This window comes from Diorhabda carinulata, chromosome 8, assembly GCF_026250575.1.
Source record: "Diorhabda carinulata isolate Delta chromosome 8, icDioCari1.1, whole genome shotgun sequence".
Classification (NCBI taxonomy): Eukaryota; Metazoa; Arthropoda; class Insecta; order Coleoptera; family Chrysomelidae; genus Diorhabda; species Diorhabda carinulata.
In genome coordinates this window covers 16,394,899-16,421,787 of record NC_079467.1, presented here as the reverse complement: position 1 = coordinate 16,421,787, position 26,889 = coordinate 16,394,899, and the positions used below count along the sequence as shown (strand labels likewise).

The following is a 26,889-nucleotide window of genomic DNA, read 5'->3' as shown; positions in this document are numbered from 1 at the left end:
AAAAATCGTCAAATTTTCAAAAGACGTTCCCTGCGTCTCGAGTTGATGACTGTCTCAATAATTCTTGTTTCTTGGTATGCCATTAAAAATAAGTATACCTATAAAACACCCCATTTCTTTTAAAGAAACTTATGGGTCAGAACAATTTTTAAATAACGCGTATTTTGATATCTTCTCAATAGGCATACATATAACGAAGTTGGAATTTCTGGAACCGTTGGTGACATTTATTCTGTTTACACTACCACTATACCAACACTCACAATTACACTGTCTGACGTGCGTTTCAGTAACCAAGTTATCGTCTTCAGAATATGAAACAGCTAGAAAAGAGTTTTGTAAGACTATAGCTCAGAGGAAGTTTACTTGCTGTAAAAAATTATACGAGGATATCAATTACGATCTCTAGGGGCTATGTTATGAGATTGTCACCCAACAACGGGTAGAATGGATGAACTGATCATAGAGAAGCTTGTTCATGCTCTGTTTCCAATCAACTCTAAAGGAGAGAGGATATTTCATTATTCGAATTGGAAGAGCTTGAAGGAACTGAAGTTTTTGTTTGGTTCTTGTTGTATCAGCTTTATCTACTGATGGATGTATTTAATTACTAATTGCGAAGAGGAATTTTCTGTTCATGATGGAATGTCTTTGTGCTTATTCGCAAGGGTAAGAATGACACTACCTTTCCCATGTCAAATCGATCATTGTGATTGATGGATACAACCGGAAATTTTTTGCAGAAACTCATTAGGGCGGGTTCACAGTCTTCAATAGAAAACGCTGAGGCCCTGGCTAGTAGAGAAAGCCGGTTTACTATAGATGTAATACTGGAGTTAGTACATTAGACAGTACTGAGAGCTACAAGTATTATTCGCGCAGTCAATTTTTGTCAATTATTCTGGTCTCACGACAGTTTTTCATGAAAGACAATCGGTGGTGCTTGCTCATTCTTCTACCGATGTATGCGGCAAATACCATTTTCAAGATATTATCTTTGAAACGCTTTCAATTTAATATAATGCTGAATATTTTTCAGCCAAATCCATCAATTGTTCCCAAAAGAAAATTTTAAGATTTCCAACTATCTTAAAAATTCTGTCGACGAACACGCTGTGAGTCAATAGTGTACTCAGCTGAGCGATGTCTCATTATATTTAATTGAATTAATTTGAAGTGAGTTGTGCCCTGTGAACCGCACCTTAAGCACAGATAATACTAAGGTTGCCAGCCATAATGGTGATTGCTGAAATTACTGTGAAACTACTTGCCTTAGAAAAAAATGCATTATATTTGAAAAAGGCGGAGGTATTCGAGATGAGAATTCCATAAGAAACAAAACTTGCACCATAGGAGAATGGCGAAAATCTCTGGAGCAAGATCAAAGACTGAAGTGGACGAAAGCCCGAGTGTAAATTCTAAAAGAAAGGCACTTTGCCGAATTTTGAAGTTGAGTATTATATTATACAACTTCTATTCAGATATAGGGCTTTAGCACGCTATTCGCAAGAGGAGTTTGCCCAAATTACCCTACTCTGATGGAATGCAGGATGATACTCTCTACTTTCTACAGTGAACGATGGATGGTGAACAGAGATGATTTGGAGTCGCACATCGACGAACTTTCAGAAGACCATCTTGGTGAGGATGTTAAGAAAATTAAACTACTTTAATCTGGTTTCTCAATACATTCAAGTAGTACAGCGCATCAAAATTATGATCTAGATCGAGCAGCATTTGAGTTGAGTGAGAGAATGACGAAGCGAGCCCGCAAGGCGACATGGGGAATCCAAATAATTTGTTGAACAGCTCCAGGTTGGTGTTCAGAAGAAGAGGCGGAGGATTTACTTCGTAAGGGAACTTAGAAAAAACATAATATTGAATATTATTAGTTTTATTAACAAATTCAAGAAGACGAAACAAAAATAAATACATTACACATATTTTAATTGGTCGATTCTAAAACCATAAATTATTGATTGCTAATGCTCAGTCTCTAATACCCAATTCATATATATTTATTATTATCATATATATTCATATTATACAATATGATTTTATCCCCACTGGTGTTTCCCTAGTGGAGTATAAATAATGGGATAAATAATCAATTTTTGCTTCATTTTTTGAGTAGCATTTGAATATCAACAAACGATTTTCCTTTTATTTCAGGTACCTTGAATATAATGAATACTATAGACGCTGAAGTGCAAATTGCAAAAATCCAGAAAGTCCATGCCATTCCTATGTAATTGAACATGATGGGAAATATAAAAGTAACAATTATACCAAAAAAATACATAGAAAAAGTAACAATAGAACTCATATAAATCTGTAAATTTGATGGGAAAACTTCACCCACATAAGACCATGCCACTGGACCAGCACCGAGTTTCATAGAAGCCATAAATAAGCAAGAACTTGCTACTGGAACCCAAAGTATACTACCAACGTCGAAGTTTTGCTCTTGAAAATAAAAAAACATTCCAATTGTTACTAAAGAAATAAGTAATCCAAAATAAGACAGTAATAAAAGTATTTTTCTACCCACTTTATCTACAATAAAAACAATTAGAATATTCGGGATAAATTGGAAAATTCCAACTATCATTACTAAAATTTCACTGGGTATATTACTACCAGTAGACTGGAATATTTCTTGTTGGTAAGCTTTTAATGGCTGAGCGCCGCATAACTGTTGACTCAACATTAAACCAACAGTGAGAATTAGACCTTTCAGGACTACTTTTGTCTTGAAAATATCGTATAAAGAACCCTCTATTTTAGTTTCTCTGACACTATTTCTTATTTCGACTAATTCATGTTTTACGTCTGACGTTTGTCTAAACTTTTTCAAAGAATTTTCAGCTTCCGACATTCTATTTCGGGAAACTAAGTAATAAGGGCTCTCAGGTATGAAAGTGATGAAAATCATAATGAATAAGATTAAGGGAACTAAACTCATGCAAGCAAATGTTCTGACGGTTACGTAAGGCCCGATACATACAACACACATATGACTTATAAGGTTCATAACAGACATGCACATACCCATTTTACCTCTATTAGGTACATCCGATATCTCAGCAACATACGCTGGTATAATACAATAAACACAACCTACACCTACTCCCAAAAGAAATCTTGATGTGTAGAAATGCCAAACAGTATTTGCAAAAATTAAAATTATATTCGAAATAAGAACTGGTATGGAGAATAACAAGAGCGTCATTTTCTTTCCAATTTTTCTAGAGATTTGGCCGGTACATAGTGGCCCACACAAAGCACCAACGTTCAACATCGTCGTTATCCACGATTCTTCTAGAACTGAGATTCCATATGGTATAGGGTTTTTATCAGGATCTACGTGCCCATTTAGCTTGGGAAGAAACGGCGAAGTCCAAGGAAATCCAGCATTTGCAGTAAATGACAACAAGTTAACTGAAAATAACATGTATCATTTGATTAGAAGATTTTGATGTTGTTACATTTGAAATAGATTTATACTTCAAGATAGTCAAAATCTTATCAAATTCCATGCAGTACCGATCAAACGTTTTGCTCATCCCATGTTAATCAATTCGATTAATTTCGAAATAATACACTGCAACAAATTCATTTTTCATGTTGTCAAGCGAATGTTGAAACGGTATCTTACAAACCAAAAATCATAGTATCCATTATTTGTTTACTTTATACGAGCATATGTTTATATTTCATTTGTGAGTGCGACAAGTTGAACCTTGCAAATACTGGTTGATTTGCTTATTATTGTTCGGCTGTAAATTTTTTCTTCCATATTTATGAATGTATCTTAGTACCAGTTAGTCCTGTGAGAAGCAAGAACGTGCTGTGATTCATACTTTTTGTAAGAAGATATCTTTTCGTGAAATTTTCGTTCCATCAAATATAGACTATAGATTTTGGAATTAATAAAACCAAGGAACTATCGATTGAATATATGAGAAAATGGCCGATTTGGAATGGTTTCAAGACAAAGAATAATATTGAGAGGTTGTCGTGGTATAAAAAACAAAAGAATGGACGCATGAAGATTGGAAAAGAGTTTTGTGTAGTAGGAGTCGAATTTTGAGGTTTTTGTATCTAAGAAAGAGGTCAATGGGAGAGCGGAAGCTAGATCTATGTGTAATCATGATTGTGAGGCACAGCAGAGGTGATGGTTTGGAGATATTTTAGGCAACTTGTAAAAATTGAAGGGATTTTGAAAAAAGTCAATAAAAATATTGAAAGAGAATTTGGCCAGCGCTTTATCGGCAGAAAATTTACTTTACAGCATGAAAATACATCTCAACGCTGTGCGAAGAGTATTTTTTAAAAGAATTGAAAATGATGAAATGAAAAATATCAGAGTAACGATTTGACTAACCTTAACTCGATTGAGTTATCGTGGACCAAATTGGACAGGAAAGTGTCCTACTTCCACTAGACCTCTTTTAAATATCTTGAATGGAACCAAATAGACGACGATTGTTTATCGAAATTATTACGAACAATGCCGAAATTATGCACCAAAATAATGGAGGAGGTTACATGAATGAATCAGCTATGTCTTTCATGGTCTCTTCAATTCCTTCCTTCCAGTTCCTTGAGGGTCTTCCTCGTCTTCTTCTATTTTCTGGTTGATACATCAATGCTTTTTTCGGCCACCTATTCTGCTCTATCCTCATCATATGTCCGTCCGAGAGCAATTGCTTAATCTTTATTCTCGATCTGTTCTTCGTCGTATATCTTCATTTCGTATATGCTCTGTTCAGGATATCCTGCAAGATCTTCTCAAGTTGTCCGTTTTTATAGTCTCTATTCTTTTCTTTTGTCTAACCGTCAGTTGTCAGTGCTCGCATCCTAAACGTTGAAATTTGCTCCATTATCACTATTTTTTTCTAACCAAATATCGCAAACTATAAGCTGGGTAAAAACTTTTGACCTATAGTGTATAATGTAAGCAAGCATTCGAGATTTCTATTAAAATGTGAAGAGGTCTTATTTTGAACAGCCCGCTATTTCGGTAAATGTCACTTTTGAGCTGTCATTTTTCGACATTTGACAAGTAGAAACTACGCCATTAATGAAAATGGAACGATACACGCTTCAACAACGCATTGAAGTTATTAAAATTCACTATAAAAATGGTGAAAGTTTGGCAGAGACGGTTCGTAAAACTAAAACATTTTTGGGTCGACGTGAAGCACCTTCTCGGACCGCAATACAGAAATTAGTGAAAAAATTAGAGCTGTTGAGACAAGTTAGTGATGTGAAGAATAAAACCCGTGCACGTCGCTCAAGAACAACTTAAAATATTGCTGCTGTAGCCCAAAGTGTTGAAGAAAATCCAGGTTTGTCCATTCCTCGTCGTTCTTTGGAATTAGCCATTCTACAAACGTCATTACACCGTATTTTGCATAAAGACTTGGGTCTTAAAGCCTATAAAGTTCAGTTAACACAAGAAGAAGAACTAAAGCCGGCCGATCATCAACAACGTCGTGTCTTTGCTGATTGGGTCCTTTAAATGCATGAAAATCATCCGGAATTTCATCGAAAAATCATCTTAACTGATGAGGCCCATTTCCACCTTGGTGGTTACGTCAATAAACAAAATTGTCGAATCTAGGGCTCGGAAAACCTAAGAGTTATTGTTGAAAATCCTCTCCATCCTCAATGCGTGACTGTTTGGTGCGGTTGATGGTCTGGCGGTGTCATTGGACCTTACTTTTTCGAAAAGGAGGCTGGAGCAACAGTTACGGTGAATGGATTGCGCTATCCGCGATGATTAATAATTTTTTATGGCCGGAATTGGATGGTATTGATTTGGACAACGTTTACTTTCAACAAGACGGCGCTACGTGCCACACAAGCAACGAAACCATCGATCTTTTACGGGAAAAATTTCCGGACCGTGTTATATCTCGAAGAGGTGTTCAAAATTGGTCACCGAGATCTTGTGATTCAACACCTTGCGACTTTTTCCTTTGGGGCCACGTGAAAGATAAGGTGTACGCCAACAGTCCAGCATCGATTCAAGACCTCAAAGATGGAATTCGTGAGGCTATCGAGAACATAAAGCAGCCGCTTTGCAATTTGGTTACGGAAAATTTCATGAAAAGGATATGGTCTTGTAAGCGCAGTCGTGGCGGCCATTTGGCTGATGTTGTGTTCCATTATTAACGGCATACCTTACTCTTTATAATGAAATAAACATCCGATCATTTATCCCAAAAAATGGCATTTTTCTTTGAATATCAAAATAACACCTCTTATTGGAAAACCCCTTATATCAAAGTGAAAGTTTTGGCATTGAACAAATATGTTAAACTCCTTGTCTTTTTCTAATTACCTTTAATTCAATTAGATTACGAGAGGCGGAAAAAGTTTACGAAGGTCCGCACAAATAGGATACGTCGAGAATAGTCACCGAGCATTGATGACGATCATGTCATTTATTGGGAATTTATCGATACAGCATATAAGTCAAGCTCTAACAGGTTTTGATGCTGAACTCAAAGAAAAACGACCGCACTTCTTCAAGAAAAGAGTTTTGTTTCTCCACGACAATGAACATTGATATTCGTTCCCTATTGTTGATGAAAAATTATAAAAACTGCATAAGGATTCATTGTCTAGTCTGTCATATTCACCTGATTTAGATACCCTCGATTTTGGCTGCTAGAAATTATGGTTTAGTCTGATGCTGTTTCAGAAAGATGGAAATGTCATGCAAAGACCAATATGTATTTTGCGGAGTTTTCTGTTTGAGAAAATTGAAAAAATCGTTAGACTTAGTAGTCCAGTCAATATAGACTTTTTTTCCGAGTACTTGCGAAATTGTGCACACTCATGTATTTTGCTTGTTTCTCAAATCAGGAATTTTCCAAAAATTGGTCAATAAAATTGAGTTTTATCCAAAATGCAAAGATTGTTTAATATTTTTGCTCACGCCATTCGAAAGTTTATGAAATTTACTAATTTTTCCGCCCGATGCAAAATGTTCGCTCGACTGACCGTTCTCAAGATATCGGCTCTAGAAAATATATTTATTTTCATCAGAAATATTTGGTGCCAACATACAAAAATTTGAATCTTTGAAAAACTGAATCCATTTCATCTGCTATATTATTGCAATTATTAATTGGAAATACTTACTTACTCAATTTAGCAGGTCCTTATTTTTTTAAATAATAACCTGAATGGTCACAAATACTTAGAATTTTTCCAAAATGATTTTCTACCCATGTGATATTCCTCTTAAATATTCGCCAATCCATTTGATTTTTGTTTACGATGGAGTCATCTCAATAACATGTTTCCTAATAAGTAGATTGGTCGGGAAAGTTCACTTGCATGGCCATCACGTTCCCCTGAATCAAAGACAATGGATTCATTTTTAGGAAGATATCTCAAAAGTTTGATTTATGCAGAACCGGTAAACACAAGGAACGCACGAATTGATTGATAAAACTTCCATTGTGAAGCTATAAGCCAGAATCTTGGAAAGCCCTCGCAAATTCAGAAAAATATCCTCCGTAGACTCCGGAAAAGTGTAGAAGTGCAAAGTGCCCACTTCGTACATTGAGTTGTAGGTTAACCAATATGTTTTTAACATTTCCATTTCTTCCTTATGTAAGTAAAACGATGTTTGACAGTATGCAGTTCATTTAGAAATGTTTGATTGTGATTTAATGCCTACTGTAAGAATTTCCAATAAATAATTACAATTTATATGAATTTTTTTCTGATTGTGTCTTTATGTCGAATGGTTTCCTTGGCATGAACAACGATTTAAAAATCTGCATATCTCCTAAACCATACATTTTATCAAGTTAATTGAGGAGTATCTTTTTGTCAGAAAATAGATTAAAAATTTCATATTTGCTACCTTCAGAATGTACAGGTGGTCCCTGTAAAACTTACGGATTTTTAACCATTGGGAATTAGCCACACTCGGCTTTCATCATCCATTTAAAATTCACAATGTTCGAATGTATATTAGAGATTATTATTAAAGAAAATATACTTAAATATAAATGCTGATTTCACAACTTTAATTACCTATAACTCAGAAACGAGGGGTCGTGTATAACTCAAAAACGAGGGGTCATGTGAGAATAAATTTCTTGTGTCACATCTTTCGGCGTGTTTCGAAAGGGGTCACAAAGGTTTGTTGTTGTTTATTCCTATCAATAATTATATTTTGTTTGTTTTTTTCCCATGCACATTCAGCTAGTCTAAGATTCTTATCGAATAATTGTTGGAAATTGCTAAAATACCTAACTTATATCTTCATCCATCAGCCTCCTTAAGTGAAACATAAAAGGCATAACAGAGCAACAATAATATTTTAAAATATTTTCTGATGTACAGTTTAGGACGATGAAATAAAATTATTGGATGATGAACAGAACGATTTACACTGTATGTTGAATATACTTGAAGGGTTGTAAGAAATTAAATTTTTTTTAAATCTATTTAAATAAATTCAGGTTCTTATTTCGTTTAGAACAAGATATATTTCAAATAATATGCTGAATAATGAATTTTTCAATTATTTCAAATCTGAAATATGAAATATATTTTTAGTTAAACACGGGAAAAGAATAAACTCCATGTTATTGTAGAGGAAAATAATGAAATAATGAAAATCTTATGTGAAGGATGAAAACTATTTGGGCGCCTCTGGTATCATAGTTTAGAAGTTGAATACTGGTAAAATATACATTTCTTTAACAAAATTCCAATCAGATTAGTCTTTTCTAGTTAATTACCGGTTTTTACGAAAATAACTTTTTTCCCTAATTTTGGCACCTTATTGAAGAGTTTAGACGTAGTTTTCAATGGAAAGAGCACTTCAAAATACATGAAAACATACGCTCTCAACTAGCGTTGAGGGAGTTGAGCGTATAGTGGGTAGAGTTGAGAGGGGATTATGTTGGAGGAGAAATAATATTCCAATTATAGCTTACCTGATATTACTGAGGAATAAAGAAAATAATTATTTCCTTTCATCTCGCTTATTTTCTGCGACAATAGTTTTTTTATATAAATCGCCCTAATTATATTCAAATAACAAAATGAAATTCATTGTGTGGATACGTTAACCAAACGAAACGTTAAAGTTAATCTGGTAAGTATTCTATTCCTATTTTGAACGAGAAAGAAAAAACAATGGGAAATGAATGGATAAATATTTAACTTGTCTCACTATAATACCACTTACGTGCTAAAAGATTAAATCAGTGAGATAAATTGCAGTATTAAAAACATCTACTTGATTATCAACACAAGCTCATTTGTTAAATGAAACCAAAATTGTTTTTGGACAATTGTAATAATATACGGCTTCCGGGACTTGATGCAAAAAATTCGGAAGTGATTAGATGACGTGAAAATAATGCTGCGACAGGAAAAAAATTTATAGGTGTTTGAAGTTGCGAAATCAGAATTTATATATAAATATATTTTCTAAATTATACATACATACAGGATAAAAGAATGGTACAGTCGAGAGCATGAAGCGTTTAGAAGACAATGTATAAAACTTCACAAGCCATCGACAGCACAAAAACTAAATCACACTTTTAAACACTGTAATAATTATTTATATTAACAAAAATAATAGTTAATTAAAACATAACTTCTGGGGATTTTTTGCAAAACTTTCAACCATTTTATCATTATTATTTAGCAAAATTATTTAGCTATTATATCTATTATAGCACTCATCATGGCCAGACCATTAAGGCGATCTTCTGCCATGGTGCTTTTTAGCCATGTATTTAGTCTTCTGAGGCTACTAAAAGATCGCTTTACTGTACAGGTGCATGGTAAAGGAAAGGAAATTTTTAATGCCTTTTCCGCTTCGGGAAAGAAGGAATTTGCTTCCTTTAGACACCAACAATTACTACCAAAGTTCGATTTCATTCTTTATGTTCGGTAAATCATATATAGATGGGCAATAGAGTCACAAGTTTGTTTCAGATTTTCAGTTGTAACTTAAATAATGCGAATACTGGTGTGTTTTCTTCAGCAAAACGTACTTCAAGGGAGATGATAATTGAATCCAAGTATGGTATCACTCCTCTTGCAGTATTCTGAAGGGCTTTCTGCTGCTCCTTCAATCCGTCTGCAACAGCAACAACTTCCTTTATCATTTCGTCTGTCACTTTTTTCGGATTTTCACGGCGGTTTTTAAATAAAAGTAAAATCATTTTAATGTGTTCCGAGGCTACAGATTGGACAAAAATCATACAAAACTAACGTAAATGCTGGTGAACGGCTATCGTAGAAAGAAATGCAATGCACATACACACCATACCTACCTAAATATTTTTACTCTGTTTAATGGCGTTGCGTTTTTACAAATTATATAGTCGTGATGGAAATGACGGCGATTCTGGAAACGGATTTCAAAATCTTAATGTCATTCTGAATATTTCAATATTTTCTACAATATAGTCATGCGATGCGGAATTTATTAATACTTAAGGAAGTCAATTGCTCGCACGGGGGTTCACTAGGGGCGGCAACTTCATTTGTATGATTTGATAATAGCAAAATTGAAGTTTTCAATGCATTTTTGATAAAGGTATTCTTTGCTTAACTTGATAAAATTTATTGTTTAGTAGATATGCAAATTTTTATATCTTTGTTCATGCCAAAAAGTATTATAAATTGTAATTATTCATTGGATATAGGTAGGTATTAAAACACAATTGAATATCTCTAACTGAACTGCATACCGTCGAACTTCGTGCTACTTACATAAGAAAGAAATTAAAATGTAGAAAAAATATATTGATTATTCTACAGCTTATTAAATAAAAACAAAAATTAAACTAAAATAAATGTCCAAAGTGGACACTTTGCACTTCTGTACACTTCCGGAGTCTACGAATGATATATCTTTGAACTTGGATTCAAGTGAACGTAATAACCATGCCAATGGACCTCCTGGCCAATCCACCTTTTAGGAAAAATGTTATTAAGATCATCTGAAGAGTCTTGAGGGTCTCCATCGTGCAGGAATGACATGTCTTGGCGAATGTTCAAAGAAATATCACATTTAATACCTACTCTAAGTATTTTCAATAAATAACCAAAATTTTTATCAGAATGTCTCCTTATGGTGATCGGTTTCCTGGGCATGTACAACGAAATAAAAATTGACATATCTCCTAAACCATAAATTTTATCGAGTTAACCAAAGAGTACCTTTTTGTTCAAAAATCTATCAAGAAATTTATTTCGTTATCTTTAGATTGTAGAAATTACGGATTTTTAACCACCGGGATGAGTTGCCCCTCGCTTCTAGATGGTAGTATAGAATCATTTTTCGTAGCTTTAGACGCTTATAGCTTAGAAACGAAGGTTTGTATGAGGAAATTTCTCCCATGTCACTCCTAAATGTTCTGAATCAAGTTCCGGAACACTCTGTATATCAACTGCGTCAATAGGTTTCCTTATCATTGTTATATTTAAATAATAAAATGAAATTCATCGCAAAATACGAGAACTTAACGAAATTTTAGACCAAATTTTATCTGGTCTGATACTTTATTCATATTTCCATCAAGAATGACAAAACAATGAGAAATATATGATCAAATATTTAAATAGCCTTACGAAAATTCAATATACCTACAAACAATTTAAATAAATTAGATAAATCGAATCAGGAAAAAATTTACTTGGCGACAAATATTACTCCGTAATTTAATATATAAGTAATAGGAAATTCTTTGCTAAAAATAGGAACAAAAAAGTACATATTTGCGATTTCATGAGCAGATATTTATCCAACATCAGTATATATAAAACATCATGAATTACTGTTTAAAATTTTGTATTTTCTTATTTTGTAATTGACATATCCATTACAAAGTTTTGCATTTTTAATGGAGAACGTACTTAGAACGTGTTTGTTTACAGATTCTTGCTTCATAGTCAAACAATCGAATTCTATCGCAACCGTTTTGGTGCGATGATTTTCTATGATTTTCGACATGGATTAAGCCAACACTTTTGGTGATTAAGCACCATCTCGAACCGCCGTGTTTCGACGGTTTTCCGTATTCAAACGTTGTCGCACTTTGCTAGAGGACAATTTTCGTGAAGGTTGTCCAAAATCAGCTATTGTGTCAGAAAACATCAATGCTCTGAGTTAACTGATATTGAGAGATTGTCATGTGACACACCGTAAGCTTAAGGCATACTTTGGCATACATTCGATATTGCATGAACAATTGGCTATCAAATAGATTTGTTGGTAAACAGTTCACCTTCAGTCTCTGACGACGATAACTTGGTTATCAAAACGCGCGTCAAATATTGTAATTGTGAGTGTTGGTGTAGATGTGGTGTAAACAGTGTATTCAGTATAAATATCACCGGCTCCAGAAATTCCATCTCAATTTATCTTATAGTTTTATTGGATTTCAATACAAGATCCATTTGGTGTATATTGTTATATCATTGATGGTTTCAAAATTTTGATGATGGGAGAGCTAAATCTCAAGTTTTTTCACAGGATATTTATACAAACATCTTCAACAGTTCTCATTTTTTTCACGTGTTATATACAGTTTTTCCAGTTTTTAGCGGTTACATTCTTAACTTAACCGTCTTTATGAACTTGACTGCTTAGAGTAGGTTCATTATTGTTAGCTCGTTCATTAGACTATATGGAATTAAATATATGACTACCAGGAGCAAAGTCAGTATGTATAAAACCTGTGTGAGGCTAGTAATGACATAGGCGATAGAGACCAGAACAGAGCGAACGCTGAGATCAATAGAGGGACTCATATTAATTGATCACAAGAGAAATGATGAAATAAGGGAGATATGTGACATCCAGGATGTAGTGAGATAAGCGAGAAATCGATGAAGAGAATGGAGAGATCACGTGGACAGAATGTCAAATGACAGATTGACAAAGATTGTAAAGGAAGAAAAACCGAATACATCCCGACCACTAGAATGACCATCTTCAAGATGGTATTAAAGCTGGTCCACATCATCCCAGCTGCAGCTAGGCAACAATTGATACAAACATAGGACTAAGTCTTAACGTACGATGAATAAGAAGAAGAAGAAGAACAATTACTTCCTGCTTTCTTTGTAGTTTTGTCACCTATTTCGACCTAGAAAGTAAAGAAAATTGAAAAATAGTTTTAAAAAAATAGTTTAAAAATTGATATACGTTACAAAATACCGTGTTCGTGTTTTTTAAATCAAAACAGTTTTGAAAAGTAAGGATGAAAAAGTAAGTATGGAAAATTGCAGATCGCCAGCGACTATTTTGTTAAGCAGTTCTTGCGTTTACAATAGTAGTGGCAGATTCAAACATGCTGCTTCAGAATCCCAATTTTTGCAAAGGATTTCAATAAATTGGCGACCATTCGTTTATTTTCTTATTTAATTTCATTTCAATATTTCAAATATTCACAAAATAGATAATGATCTAAGAGTAGAACATATACTACTCTGAGAACGCATGCTACAGAATGAGGTTAAACACTTTTTTCTAGTCCCTGCGATTATCAATTCATTTTTTCTTATACTTTGACACCTCACTGTTTCTTTTAGTATTTTTGCTCCTATCAGCACAAAAACTAAAGGTGTGGAGACACAGAATCCGTACATTTTTAGACAGCTTAGAAAGTAAAGTAAATGTTTACTGAGAATGTTATTGTTCATTTCAACTTGTCAAAGGTTGTCAAAGGTCCCAAGTACGAACAATACGGCTCTGTTGGAAGTTAAGTTTCAAGCATAGAAAATGTATAAAAAAACAACGACGTTGAATAATTACCAACTTTTATGAACAAAGAAAGAATCTGAAGAAATAGTTTACAGTTTGTTAAAATAGTAATAGCTAGACAAACAATTTATGATATCTGTCGGCGTGTGGAAACAGGTATTTCGACTGATAAAAGTCAAAATCGGACAGATAAGCAAAAATTGCCAAAAAAGACGAGAGAACCATTGGTTAAATCGGCCCAAGGAAGAACTGGGAGTCAATTTGCAAGAATTGGTCAGAGAAGTCAATAGAAATATGTAAGCAACATTCTAAAGGTACAGAAAGTAGTTCAAGAATCAAGAAAATTGGCAGTTTTCAGTGACAACGAGTGTTCGTCGGCTAGAAGTTTGGAAATCATTATCAAAGACGATTCATATTTTACTTTTGAAGACTGAAACGGCAAATAATGACATTTATTATTTTTAGAAAGGAGAGAAAGTGAATTTAGAAAGTGTACTTCAAAAGCCAAAAAACCGTTTAACTCGAGTTTGTGTATGGTTGGCAATATTTTCTCGTGGTAGTTCTTCAACATACATTTGTTCTTCTATTCATTCTGTTACCATCAAAACATATCAAAAATAGTGTGTTAGATCTAGATTAATGCAGACCATATAGAGAAATTTTGTGTTTCTTTGCCAGATATGGCAATTGCTCATTATGCAGAGGAAAGTGAGGTTAATTGAATATTTTTGGCGAAATTTGGGTAGCAATAACACATGTAGAATTTAAAAGAAGTATTTAGAACCAATTCCGGCAGATTCAGTATTTCATTATTCATTGCAATATTTAAGAACAAAAATTAGGAGTCGACAGGGTGCTGATTCAGCTATATGTGTATAATAATAAGGTACTGACATTGTTTCACAGAGTAAAGTACACATAATTAAATGATGAAACAGTTTGTACAACCTAATAATGAACTATTTTCTATTAGATTTCCACCTGTTCATTCAACTATATTAAAAGCATGGTTTGACGATAATTTGACCACAGTAAGCTCTATAATCGATTCAGTTATACCGATTGTATACTTCGCTTCATGTTAATAAACGGTTTCCAGAATCACCATATTATCATCTTAGAAACATTTTGAAATTTGATTAGAATTTTTACTCCATCTCAATTATCTTCGAATGTTACAAATACAGTTTCAAACGTATACTAAATATTAGTAAAGAAAATGAGGAAATTACTTATTTTGAATTCTTTTCTTCATTTCCAACAACTTTTTTTGGTTTTAGGTTTTATGTCAGTTGGAAAATGATTAAAACTTTGTCTTTTTCAAGAGGTGACGAAAGCAGGAACTTACCTGATACCGTTGCTGTGAAAGTAGGTTTATGAAATAACAAATAGATTTAAATTATAGTATTTATTTCTGCTCAAAATTTTTCTGAATCTCTTCTAAAGTTTGTCCTTTCGTTTCTGGTACAATGAAAAATACGAACGGAATTGCACAAGCAACAACTACAGAGAAAAACCAGAAAGAGTATTCAAATCCAAATATATGGGAAAACTTTGGAAAAATAAATGTGACTAAAAAACTCATAAAAGTCATACAAAAAGCTATGAGCGGACTCAGAATAAATTTGTACTCTGTTGGAAATATCTCACCCACTATAATCCATGATACCGGTCCAGCACCTATTTTAAAACTGAACATAAATAACAAAATGCTCGTGAGAGGTAACCAAAACAAAAAGCTTATATCCATATTTAGATTCTGCAAGTGAAAATAGATTGCAAAACTGACCAAAGAAATGAATTGACCGATATAAGAAACTAATAATAATTTTTTCCTTCCCCATCCGTCAACTAATTTTGAAACAAAAAATAACACCAATAATTGAGCAGCTCCTACAATCATAACTGATTTATCTGCGGGAATTGATGACTTGGTTGCGGATAATATGGATTGCTGATAGGAATTAAGAGCGTTAGTGCCATTAAATTGTTGAAAAAACATGAGCCCAAAACCTATTAAGAAACTTTTTTGAAATGATTTAGAAAACAAAGCATCCGATAATTTGAATTTACCATTTTTACTCGAAACTGATTTGATAATACTATTAAGTTCATCATCTACATTACTATGTTGTGCAACTTTAATTAATGCTTGATGAGCTCTCGATATATTATCTTGTCTAACATAATCGTATGGACTTTCTGGCATGAGTAATGAAAAAGTTGGGAAAAAAATGACTGATGGTACCAATGATATAATGGCTAGAGTTCGTATTGTGACATAAGGTCCAACGATGAAAACGAAGTCTTGAGTACAAGTGATAGTTAAAGATAAAAACATACTCGTTCTGCCACGGTATTTAGGATGAGACATTTCAGCTACGTATACTGGTATCAAAGAAAAAACACATCCTGTACCTATACCCAATAAAAATCGAGCAACGTAAAAATGGGTCACATTATTAGCAAATATCAAAATGATATTAGATATTATTTGAGGCAAGGCAAATAAGATGATAGTTTTTTTCTTTCCCAATTTGTTTGCTATTATTCCGGTAAACAGTGGTCCGGAAATAGCTCCTAAACAATGTAAAGAAGTTATCCAGGTTATCTCAGATAAAGTCGCAGGTTTCGGAAGCGGGTTGAACTCACTGCCTACTTTGTCAGTTAACTTTGAGATGCACGGAGATGACCAAGCGTATCCTATTCCTGCTAGAATCGTCATCATGTTAACTAAAAAAAAAAAAAAGATACAAAAATATGAATTCTATTTTTGAAAGGGAAAATTTAACTTCAATAGCTAATACTGATCTGTTGATTTGAAATTTGATTGACAGTTAAAATTTTATCTAAAATAAACAGAAATATAATTGGTGCAATCATTAGAATCACAAAAGAGTCCGTAAGTGAATGGGAATATCATTTTTATTGAAATAATTCGATAATTATTGGGAAAGTCCTTGTATATATGGTAAGGAAAAATGTTTTATATTTTAATGTTTCGTTTCTGTTTTGTTTTTAAATTGATTGTACTGTCTGAAAAATATCGAAAAAATCTTCCACAAAATTGCAAAGCTGAGTAAACAAAGAATTATTCTACTCAGATACAAAAAAGATAAGTTGATACCTACATTTCTAAATTTAAAATTATCCCATATAAAATTTACAAATAGTCGTCTGCAGCATGAATATTGAAATCACGTTTCATCTAGATTTCATAATAACAGTTTTATTAGATTTATCTGTTTCCAAAATTTTTAAATTTCTCTTTTTATTTATGAATTGCTTCGTTTTAATTATATTTTGAGATTTAATATTGTTTTGTTGTTTGTTTTTCAAGAAATTTTAACTATTATATTGACTATGATTGCTTTGTCAAGAGCTGAGCTGTTGATTTCCTAAATCTTCGATAAAGATTTTTCAACCGCAACCAAATTCTATTCAAAATACGGCGATAAGTCCAAGTCTTGAATGTTTCCAAAAGTTTGAGTGAATTTTCCATGACCATCCATACCTCTGCACGATAAAAGAGCACGGAAAAGACGGAAAAGACTTAAAAAATCGAAGAGTATTTATACAAAGATCAAGGTTAAGATCATGGCATGCTCGTATCTCTACGCTAGGATCCTATTCATTGTTTATTACAGCTCCTAGTTACGTTAATTCTTCCACTTGGTCTATTTGTACATTATTGACTGTAATTTCTTCTTTTAGTACATTTTGTAAATCAATTATGACTATATATTCAGTCTTCTTTGTATTCAATTTGTTGTTAGTGATTCTAGTAGACTATACCAGGACGGTTTATAAGCCTAGTTTTTCGAACGAGCTGGATATCGAAAAAGTACCATTAGCTTAGCTTTTATGTTGACAAGTTTTTTATCAACGAAGATACTTTCATCAGCGTCCTTTAAAACTTGAATATTTTTCCTAGTACTAATGAAAGAGCGAAGGACATAAAATTTCGGTTAGAATATTCGTTGCATAGTAAACTTATCATTCACCAAGTTTTGATAAGTGGAATATATCTACTTACCAGATGCAGCGATATAATAAGAGAAATTAACTCTATCTTTTTTCGAAGGAATGATCTTTTCCACTGGGATGGACTTCACATCGATAGATTGAGTCATTTTTCTAATTAGTTATACTCTGAAAAAAAAATACATATTAGTGGTATTAACAGAAAACGAAATAGATATATCGTTATATATTTCTGTATAATGTTCAAAACCACAGCTAAATAGAAAAGGTTTAATTATTTGAACTTCAATGGAAACATTCCATGAACTAAGAACTAGTTTGAACTTAAATGGATGTTCATACACTATTTGTTTCACTTATGAGTGTACTTCTTCTCATAATGGGCATGTTTACAAGAAAATATGTTGCTGGTAAAGACATGCGCTTTACGTATTTAATTTTCTTGTTTAAGAAGCCCCAAGTTAGCCTATGTTGCTTGTTTCAACGATTTAATAAAATCACACATCTCAAAAATACACTTTTCACACTATTCAACTTTCCATGTTGTATGTTGTGAAACGTATAGTGAATTTAATCATAATGCGACGACATTAATGATATTTGTAGGCAGAAGTATTGAGAGTATTAAGAGGGTTGTCTAGTTTTCGACCAGCAATTGTGAATAATTCGAAAAGTTCTATGAAAATGAAACAAATTGAGAACAGAGCTCTCATTAAATGTTTGTTTTTGAAAGGCAAGACTGCCGAGAAGTGTTTTGAGACAGACAACCAGCGATAACCTGGATTCACCTCCACATTCCTGAAATGCAGAAACACTGGAGACTGTGGCAACAAACCTGCTCTGAGAAAAGAATCTACCGCATTGGAAGGAATAAAAATATATTTTTCTTCAGGATAACGCACCTTCTTATATTCTGGTGATCGCTAGAACTCATATTCACTTCTAATTGGATGACCAGCCATAGTATTCACAATATCTAGCTCCCAGGGACTATGTACTGTTCCCTAACCTTGACGTTTCTCTTCTAGAAGGGACATTTTTATCAGACGAAGACATCATCGCATACGTACGCCTATATTGTTAAGAAAGATGGCAAGTATTATCATTTAGAAGGGCTTAAAAGGTTAGATAATCGCCGAATCAAGTGATGAAAAAACAGAATGATTATGAAAAAAAATCGTCTTGTTTTTTTGTTATCTCAGGCACTTTCTGAACAATCCTCATTGTTATCATTACTATTAATTTTAAATACTAAAATGTCAATAAGAAATCGAAATGCTTTATTTTGTGAAGTTTTTCGTATTTATCTACACTCCTTTTATTCATGAGGTGAAGCAATAAACATTGAATCTTACGTTCTTGATTTATTTACGCACTATATACTATTTTTAATAATTCACAAATTCATTCTATTCACTACGACTATTTATTTAGAAGTAACTAACTCCGTTCACATAATTATTTGAAAGAAAAACTGTGAATAAACCGTCTGTTATGGAAAAAAATTCTAAAAGGAAACATCAAAGGTGCGTCCGCAATTTAAATGATAAAAATCAGTATTATTCAATCAATCAACTATTGATAAATATGATAATAACATATACAAAGTACAGAAAATATATTTGAAAGTTACCAAATTAAGTTTATGAAGTCCTTTTTTAACTTTGCACAAGAGATCAACCTTCGACAGTTTGCTTTCTATTTTTGAATAAAACATTAGAAATTCGAGTACGAATATAATATACACAGGCATTTAAAATTTTCTATTTGTGAAGTTGAGAACAATTTATTTGTTTATCATCATATTTATTTTACTTATACAGATATACTTTCATGCACGTATACAAATAGTAAACAGAGTGATATAAGATGATGCAAAATCACATTTTCCTCAAAACAGAAGTGACAAACATTGAAAAAGTATTCTAGCAGGCAAATTTTTTCCTTGTACACAACGGTTATAAGGTTCAGTTCTGAGAGAAAAGAGCTATAATTTTTTCGAATTATTTTCCAAAAACATGAGCATTCAAAAGTCAAAAACCACCTTTAACAAAACCGTTTGAACTGCCGATATGTATTATTATCAGTCTGCGTTCCGTTCTGGTTGCTGGATTTAAGCCAGTTGAACAATTATTTAACCTTCAACTACACGTAAAAATATACCCTTTAAAATAACCATAATGTAAATGACCTTGGGATCCCTTCCCTCACGCTGCGTGTGCATTTAACCTATTACTGAAGTGTCCTTAACACGTTTCGTAAGTCTTTTTCTTGCATTGGCACGTTAGTTACTGATAAAAGTATGTTGTATGACATCAAACAATTAACCATTTTTTTGGTAGTATATTTTGATAAACATTTATATTATTTTGCTCGCAGAAAATAACTTTTTATAGAATTTGAGGTTTATAATAGTATTTCTACATATATTTTAAAATACAGTTAAAATCCGCGAAAACCACAAATCGTCTTACCGGTGATGAGATTCAAACTATGGTTAAGGCTACATGTGACGAACCTGAGGATGAAGAAGAAGTTGGAAAATCAAATACCTCTAAAGATGAGCTTATCGAGGAAAGTGATCATGACACAGAATCGGAGCAAGAATTTAGTGTAGGCAAAGAAAAAGAGGAATATAGTGAAATTACAGAAGAATATTTTCTGGGTAAAGATGAAACAACAACGTGGAATAAAAATCCACTTACTAGTAAATATAGCAAAATTAGTGAAAAAATATTGCAAAAACCTTTCCTGGCCTTAAAAGTTGTGCAAAATATTTTACTGATTAAAAACTGCTTTTGAAATGTTTTTCACGGATGATATTAATCAAAATATTGTCAAATGCACAAATATGGAAATCAAAAGTTGAGAGTAAATTAAGATCGACCGCGAGATACAAAAAATACAACAAAAATTGAATTGTTGGCTTTTATAGGAAAAGTAATACCAGTTGAAGCTAAAAAGCAAAACCATACTCATTTTCTTGAACTTTGGACCTCATATGGCACAGGATCAGATATCTTTAGAAGTTGCATGAACTGCAATCGATATCTATTTTTATTGTGTCATTAGATTCGACGATAAATATACCCGAAAAAAAAAGACAATTAACCGACAAACTTGCTACAATTAGATTCACACTTGATCGTTTCGTAGAAAACTGCTAAAATAATTATAGTTTAGGCGCATATAATAGATAAAATGCTGATTTCCTTTAGAGGACGATGCAGTTTTATTCAATATATACCAAATACACCGGCGAAGTACGGTCTAAAAGTGTTTGTATTGTGTAACTCTAAAACTTTTTATATCAGGAATTTGGAGGTTTATTGTTGTCAACAACCGGAAGGTCTATATAAGAAATGAAACACAACAGATAATATAACGCATCGTTTCCTGCAACCATGGAAAGTGAAGAATCGAAATTTGACATGCGACAATTGGTATACAAGCTATTCTTTAGCCTTGAATCGTTTAAAAGATAAAACAATTGCTGGAACAATGAGAAAATATAGAAGGGAACTGCCATCAGAGTTTTTATCCAAAGAAAAACCAAAGAAATCCGCTCGTCTATCTTTGGTTTCCAAAAAAATGTCAATATTGTGTTATACATGCCAAAAAAATAGAGTATTTATACTTCTTTCTACTATGCATGATTCTGCAATTAACCTTGAAAAAGAAGCCGGAGATTATTATGGACTACAATTTGAATAAAGGTGGGGTGGATATATGTAGTGCGCGTATTCTGTGTCCAGGAGAACAAGAAAGTGGCCACTGTCGATATTCAAAGATTTTCAATTAGTTTTTATAATAAGTTTTGATGAGTAAAACTTATAGCATACATAGTTGTTCTTATTTAACTCATTCTTATTTATTGTTTTGGTGGTGTACAAAATACACCACGCGTATACTTGTGTTGAAATATTAATCGCTTGTAGCTAAAGGTTGAAAAAAAACCTGTTTTCGACTTGTAACAGTTTTAAAATTGCCAAAATTGTCCATCATTGATCCATGTTTAATCTAAAATATGGATCAATATTCTTTTCTTCCTAAAATTATTTTTTCTACGACCGTGCGTTTTAACCCACTTTCCCGCACGCATTTTAGTTTTGAAAGTGACATTCTTCAAAGGAGAAACAAATATCAAAACTGGTTTGATATCAGTTGCTATGACAACCCAAGCGTGTAATTGTTACTAAAACGTCAAAGTTGTTCAAAACGTCTTGGAAGTGACCGAATAAGAACAATCTTCTTTTAAATTAAACCACATTAAACCGAATCCGATACAATAATATTAATGGATTCATCCGACGAATAACTTCCCGAAGCCGTTTTGAAGGCTGCAAATGAAGCTAATTCCGAGCTGTTACCTGCCAAATCCAGACTAAAGTATGAGAAGCAATACGACCATTTTGTTACATGGTGTAAGGAGAAAGGGGCCAAAACTTATAAGGAAGAGGTATTTCTGGCGTATTTTTCAGACCTAAGTAAGGTTTTGAAATCTAATCCCGCTATTCGATGGTAAAAAGTTTCTCTGTACTACAAATGACTTAAAACCGTTGCCGTCACCGTCATCGTCATCTTTATGCGACCTGCAACCGATGCCATCTTCACCGACGTCATCTACCTTCCAGTTGAAACCAAATAACTCCACTGGGCCGGCAATTCTTACTAGTCTACAGAATACAACAAATTGTGTTTTCAATATTAATATTTATAATAATTAATAGTTTTTAGTTAAAATTTTGTATATTATTATGTTTGTTGGAATAAAATAATTTTTGAAAAATGGGTTGGTATACTTTTATGTATATACGGTCGTAGAAAAAATAATGTTCCTAACTCATGCGTAAAGTGTCTTTCCCGCACTTGACCGCTTGCCCGACAACTGCAGTCGCGTGCGGGAAAGTATCACTTTCCGCATTTGTTAGGAAAATAACTATTTCCCAAAGGCTCAATAAAATGATTCGGCTCAGTTCAGGATAATAGTTATCACCTCTAAATGAAAACGCATGCTTTTTCCTTCGAAGTCTTTGTTGAAAAATGATTTTCTATTTGAAATTTTGATTTCCCACAAAAAATCAACACTTCTACATAATTGTTTGTCTGTGAATTATTTAATAAAATTAAATAATATTGTTTTTTGATTAACTGTTGAAGGGACGATTTTTCAGTGTTAACGTGGCTCTTCCAGATTTTACATAAGCATACTAAAATTCACAATAAATTGTACATTGCACTTTGCAACTAAAGTAGACTGTTAAGAAAACACAACTTGGACCTATTTACTATCTTACTAACTTAAAATCGAATTTTTGGTGAAATCTGTCGTTAAGAGATTCTTGGAATTGGAATTAAAAAAAAAATTATTGGCAAATAGATCTTCTGATGCGACTTTGTGATCGTGAATTCACAGGGCTTATGATAACGAGACAGCGCGCCTAGAGGGCGCCTTAGACCCCTTAGTGGGGTAAAAAACCAGTAGTGCGTTGGGTATCTAGATATCTTGTCTATTCACGTCTCAAAACACGTTTTCGTCACTATTATCGTATTTGTGCAGTTTGAAACAAACGCGTTTTTTTCTCGTGCCGAAAACCATGTGTGACGAAAAATAGGAGCAACGTATCAATCTCAAATTGCTCGTTAAATTGATAAAAACTCCCACTGGGTGCTATAAATTGTTGCAAAAAGCTTATGGGGACAATTATCTATCTCGTGCGTGTTTTTGAGTGGTGTAAGCGCTTTAGTGATGTCCAAGAGAGCACTGAAGATGATCAGCGGCCAGGTTAACCTGTGACTGTTTCAACTCCGGAAACAGGGACCAAAATCAACCAAATTGTGCGTTCAGATCGTCGAATGAGCATCTGGATGATGTTATATTGAAACAATATTTAGAATGACCATATAAGTTTTAGATCGGTGCGTACGTTTTATTACTCTCTTGTTAATGAGGAAGAACTAAACATTTGGAAAAAATATATGAGGTGCAAAAATACTGAAGTGTACTCATGCTCGAACGTATATATTTTGAACACCTAAATTCTAAATTTCAAAGATGTAACTCGTGTTTATTTATATTTTAACTCAATTATACATTGATGTCTATTTCGATAAATATTTTGTGGTTTGCTTGAGGATTGAACAAGACCAATATTCTTCCATTATTTAGATCTATCACATATTTATCACTAAACTCACAAATTTTGAGAAAACTGGAGATTTATCTATTATTTTCAGTACTATCAACTTGAATAATTCTGTGTTGGCATGTTATAACTGTCTTATCCATGAAACATATACAGCCATGCTTCCTAATCGCAACCCGATCAAAGAAGTTCAGTTTCTTGAGAGCGAAATATTTTGAATCATTGATTTTTGACATGGAAATGAAACATCGGCAACTTCCAACATACGGTCTTTAATGAAATCACCATCAATGAAAGGTTTTGATCTTTTCGCGATTTATAATGCAATAATAAAACTTTATCTCTGGGCATCTTCCTTCTCCGTATTAGCTTTAGTAAACATCTATTGTTGACCTTGAAGTTTAGATTTTAAAGATGACAATGTGTCGATTCTTATTTATTCAGTGTAAAAATCGATTTTGTCTTACGATTCGTATCATTGTGTTTCTTCAAATTAAACTCTTCACAAACAGCAGCTGTTCAATTACAAATTAAATACATTGGTTTACCTTTCCATTCTATGAAAAAATGTGTAATTTCCCATTTGGACTAAAAAGCTCTGCACTTACTATCACCTTCACGTTTTTGTGACATTATGCCAAAATCGTAACAATTATGGAACTCGACACAACAATTATGGATATCTCACGCGCACGACACAAACAAATGTACAATACCTTCACAATCACTACTTCGCAGTACAATTAAAAACCTTCTCCAACCGTATCGCTTCGATTACTCGACTCAACTGACTCACATCGCACCGACGTATTCGTTTTATATGATTAACGAAGGTTCTAGTCTAAATTAGGAATACGTGAAATATTCTATCGTTCTCGACAAAAATATTAGGATATTTCTAGGCACTTAACATCCGCAGACTTGAGAGTACCAATATTTAAAACATCCGTAGAGAAATCGAATGAAGTCTAACAGCTCTAAAAAACGTGATTCTTCTTTCTGTGACACATTATGATCGGGGACTTTATAGATACGGCCCAATGGCCGGAAGTGGCCCGCGGACCGTATCTTTGACATGACTGGATAAAACCCTCGAATCTAGAGGACGTTGGATTGCGACGACATTTTGTCAAAATCTTACCTCATTACTTCTGAAGAGTCAGAAAAAACAAATGTACTAACAAAGATTATTTTTTGCTCATTTTGTCAGATGCAGCAGCATATATCAAAACAGCAGGTGTATCGTGAATAATTTTATCAAAGACGTGGAAAGAAATTTCCTAAAAGCGCCTAAAACGGTCCAGTTCTATAAAGAAAAATTACCGAATACTGCTCTTTCGTCTCATTACAACATAGGACACTTGGCTGGAAGCCGCTTCATTTAATGCGAGAATTTTTGACAACTATTTTATATTTGATGGATTTTTTCAATTCGTTACTGATGTAAACAATTATTCGAAAATACACAGAAATAAAACAACTTTCGTTTAGAAAAACTAATTATTAATTAAGTAATTAGAAAAACGCCTCTAAAAATGTTATAGTGACAATATGTTCTCAAGTTATCACAGTGGTAATAGAAAATTGTCTCAAACTATCATACTTACTCATAAATCTGCTAATTTTCGATGTTATTTTGGACCGTTTCACTAATCATCAGCACAATAATAATTCTGTACTGATATAAAAAACACTAGTATTCAAAAATGTCCATACAATATTTTAAAAAGGATTCGCATTGTTTGGAATCCTATATCTTCAATATCCATAAATACATAGAAACTGATAGTAATCTTTCGTTGACTTAACAGATCTAGAAAATTTATTTCCTCTCACGGAGCGAAACAAAGAAAGCTAGAGATAATTATCAATTATTAACCGAGAAGTTTATATGCAGTTAAATGTGCAAAAGATCATCAAACAAAGTTTATTAATTGATATAATTCCATATTATAACTGTCCCCTTATTTGTTAGCTTTAGAAACTTGAGAAATCGTCCGATTCCAATACGTTTTTCTTAAAATGGCTTCTATGGCTAATTTCCAGAAAAAAAAATGGAAATAGAGCAGTTTCATTACTTTGAACACACTCAGTTACATATTATTGTTAATAACTTTTTTTCGAGTAAATGAATGAAATTATACTTTTTCTCAATTTATACTAATAAATAGTTTCACAATTATCTTTTCATGCATATTTCTATTATTTTGTCGAGAGATCATCAAAATAATATGAGAAAATATATTTGGAACGAAGCTGGATCATATTCATTTCGAACCTAATCTAACAGGTTAAGTGAGATTAAGCTAGGTTATGAGAATCGATGTGAAAAATGTCTTCATCTCAGTACTAACAGCTCACGTTTTAAAGGATCTGATGAAAAAATAAATCTCCATATATCTTGTTAACTATGTACGAAGAAACTTTTTCCATTAAAGATAAATTGTGAATAAAAAAAAACATACGACAAGCCGGCAGGTATACCGCAGGCATTTTAGTTATTGACCCTATGAATCATTTTCTATAATCTGACTTGAACATTGAAATTTGGGTAATGAAAAAAACACAATCGAATTGAATCCCAAAATCAACATTCCCACAAATCCTAGAGAAAAACTATTTCAATTGTAATTTGTTGCCAAAATTTTTATTTATATTTGAGTGCCAAAACAGTTACCAAACAGTTTATTCTGAACCCTAACCATCAAATTGGATCCAAATATCGAAACTTGGGGTCGGTTTTTGTCTAGGTGAAGGTACCAAAATTATTCAATATAACCATATTATCTCAAAATTCGCTCCAAAAATCGGAAATTTTGAGAAAATCCTGAAGAGAAATTATGTGTTTTTGAAATTGGTCGCCACAAAGACAATAATCATGTTGATTCTTAATTATCTAGTAACATTCCAAAAATTAAAAATTTTCTGACAAATCTACAAGAAAAATGGAATTTAACTCAACTCAGGTACCTAAATAACTCTGTGTTA

General features: G+C 33.0%; 2 protein-coding genes across 3 annotated transcripts; both read right to left on the bottom strand.

Annotated features, from left to right (window-relative positions):
- Positions 1-1,878: 1,878 nt before the first annotated feature.
- Positions 1,879-9,145, bottom strand: LOC130897296 (facilitated trehalose transporter Tret1-like). 2 transcript variants are annotated; one of them, XM_057806071.1, is made up of 3 exons: positions 8,976-9,106; positions 7,159-7,373; positions 1,879-3,441 (listed from the first exon to the last, which is right to left on the bottom strand). In XM_057806071.1, exon 3 carries the CDS (start codon positions 3,299-3,301, stop codon positions 2,120-2,122), a length of 1,182 nt encoding a protein of 393 aa, XP_057662054.1. In that variant the 5' UTR covers positions 3,302-3,441; positions 7,159-7,373; positions 8,976-9,106; the 3' UTR covers positions 1,879-2,119. The 2 variants fall into 2 exon arrangements, with proteins under 2 accessions (XP_057662054.1, XP_057662053.1); XM_057806070.1 differs by lacking the exon at positions 7,159-7,373 and having other exon boundaries at positions 8,976-9,145.
- Positions 9,146-15,164: 6,019 nt separating this feature from the next.
- On the bottom strand, positions 15,165-25,702 carry LOC130897522 (facilitated trehalose transporter Tret1-like). The gene is made up of 3 exons (XM_057806425.1): positions 25,509-25,702; positions 17,808-17,923; positions 15,165-16,504 (listed from the first exon to the last, which is right to left on the bottom strand). Exons 2-3 carry the CDS (start codon positions 17,902-17,904, stop codon positions 15,180-15,182), a joined length of 1,422 nt encoding a protein of 473 aa, XP_057662408.1. The 5' UTR covers positions 17,905-17,923; positions 25,509-25,702; the 3' UTR covers positions 15,165-15,179.
- Between the last annotated feature and the right edge of the window lie 1,187 nt (positions 25,703-26,889).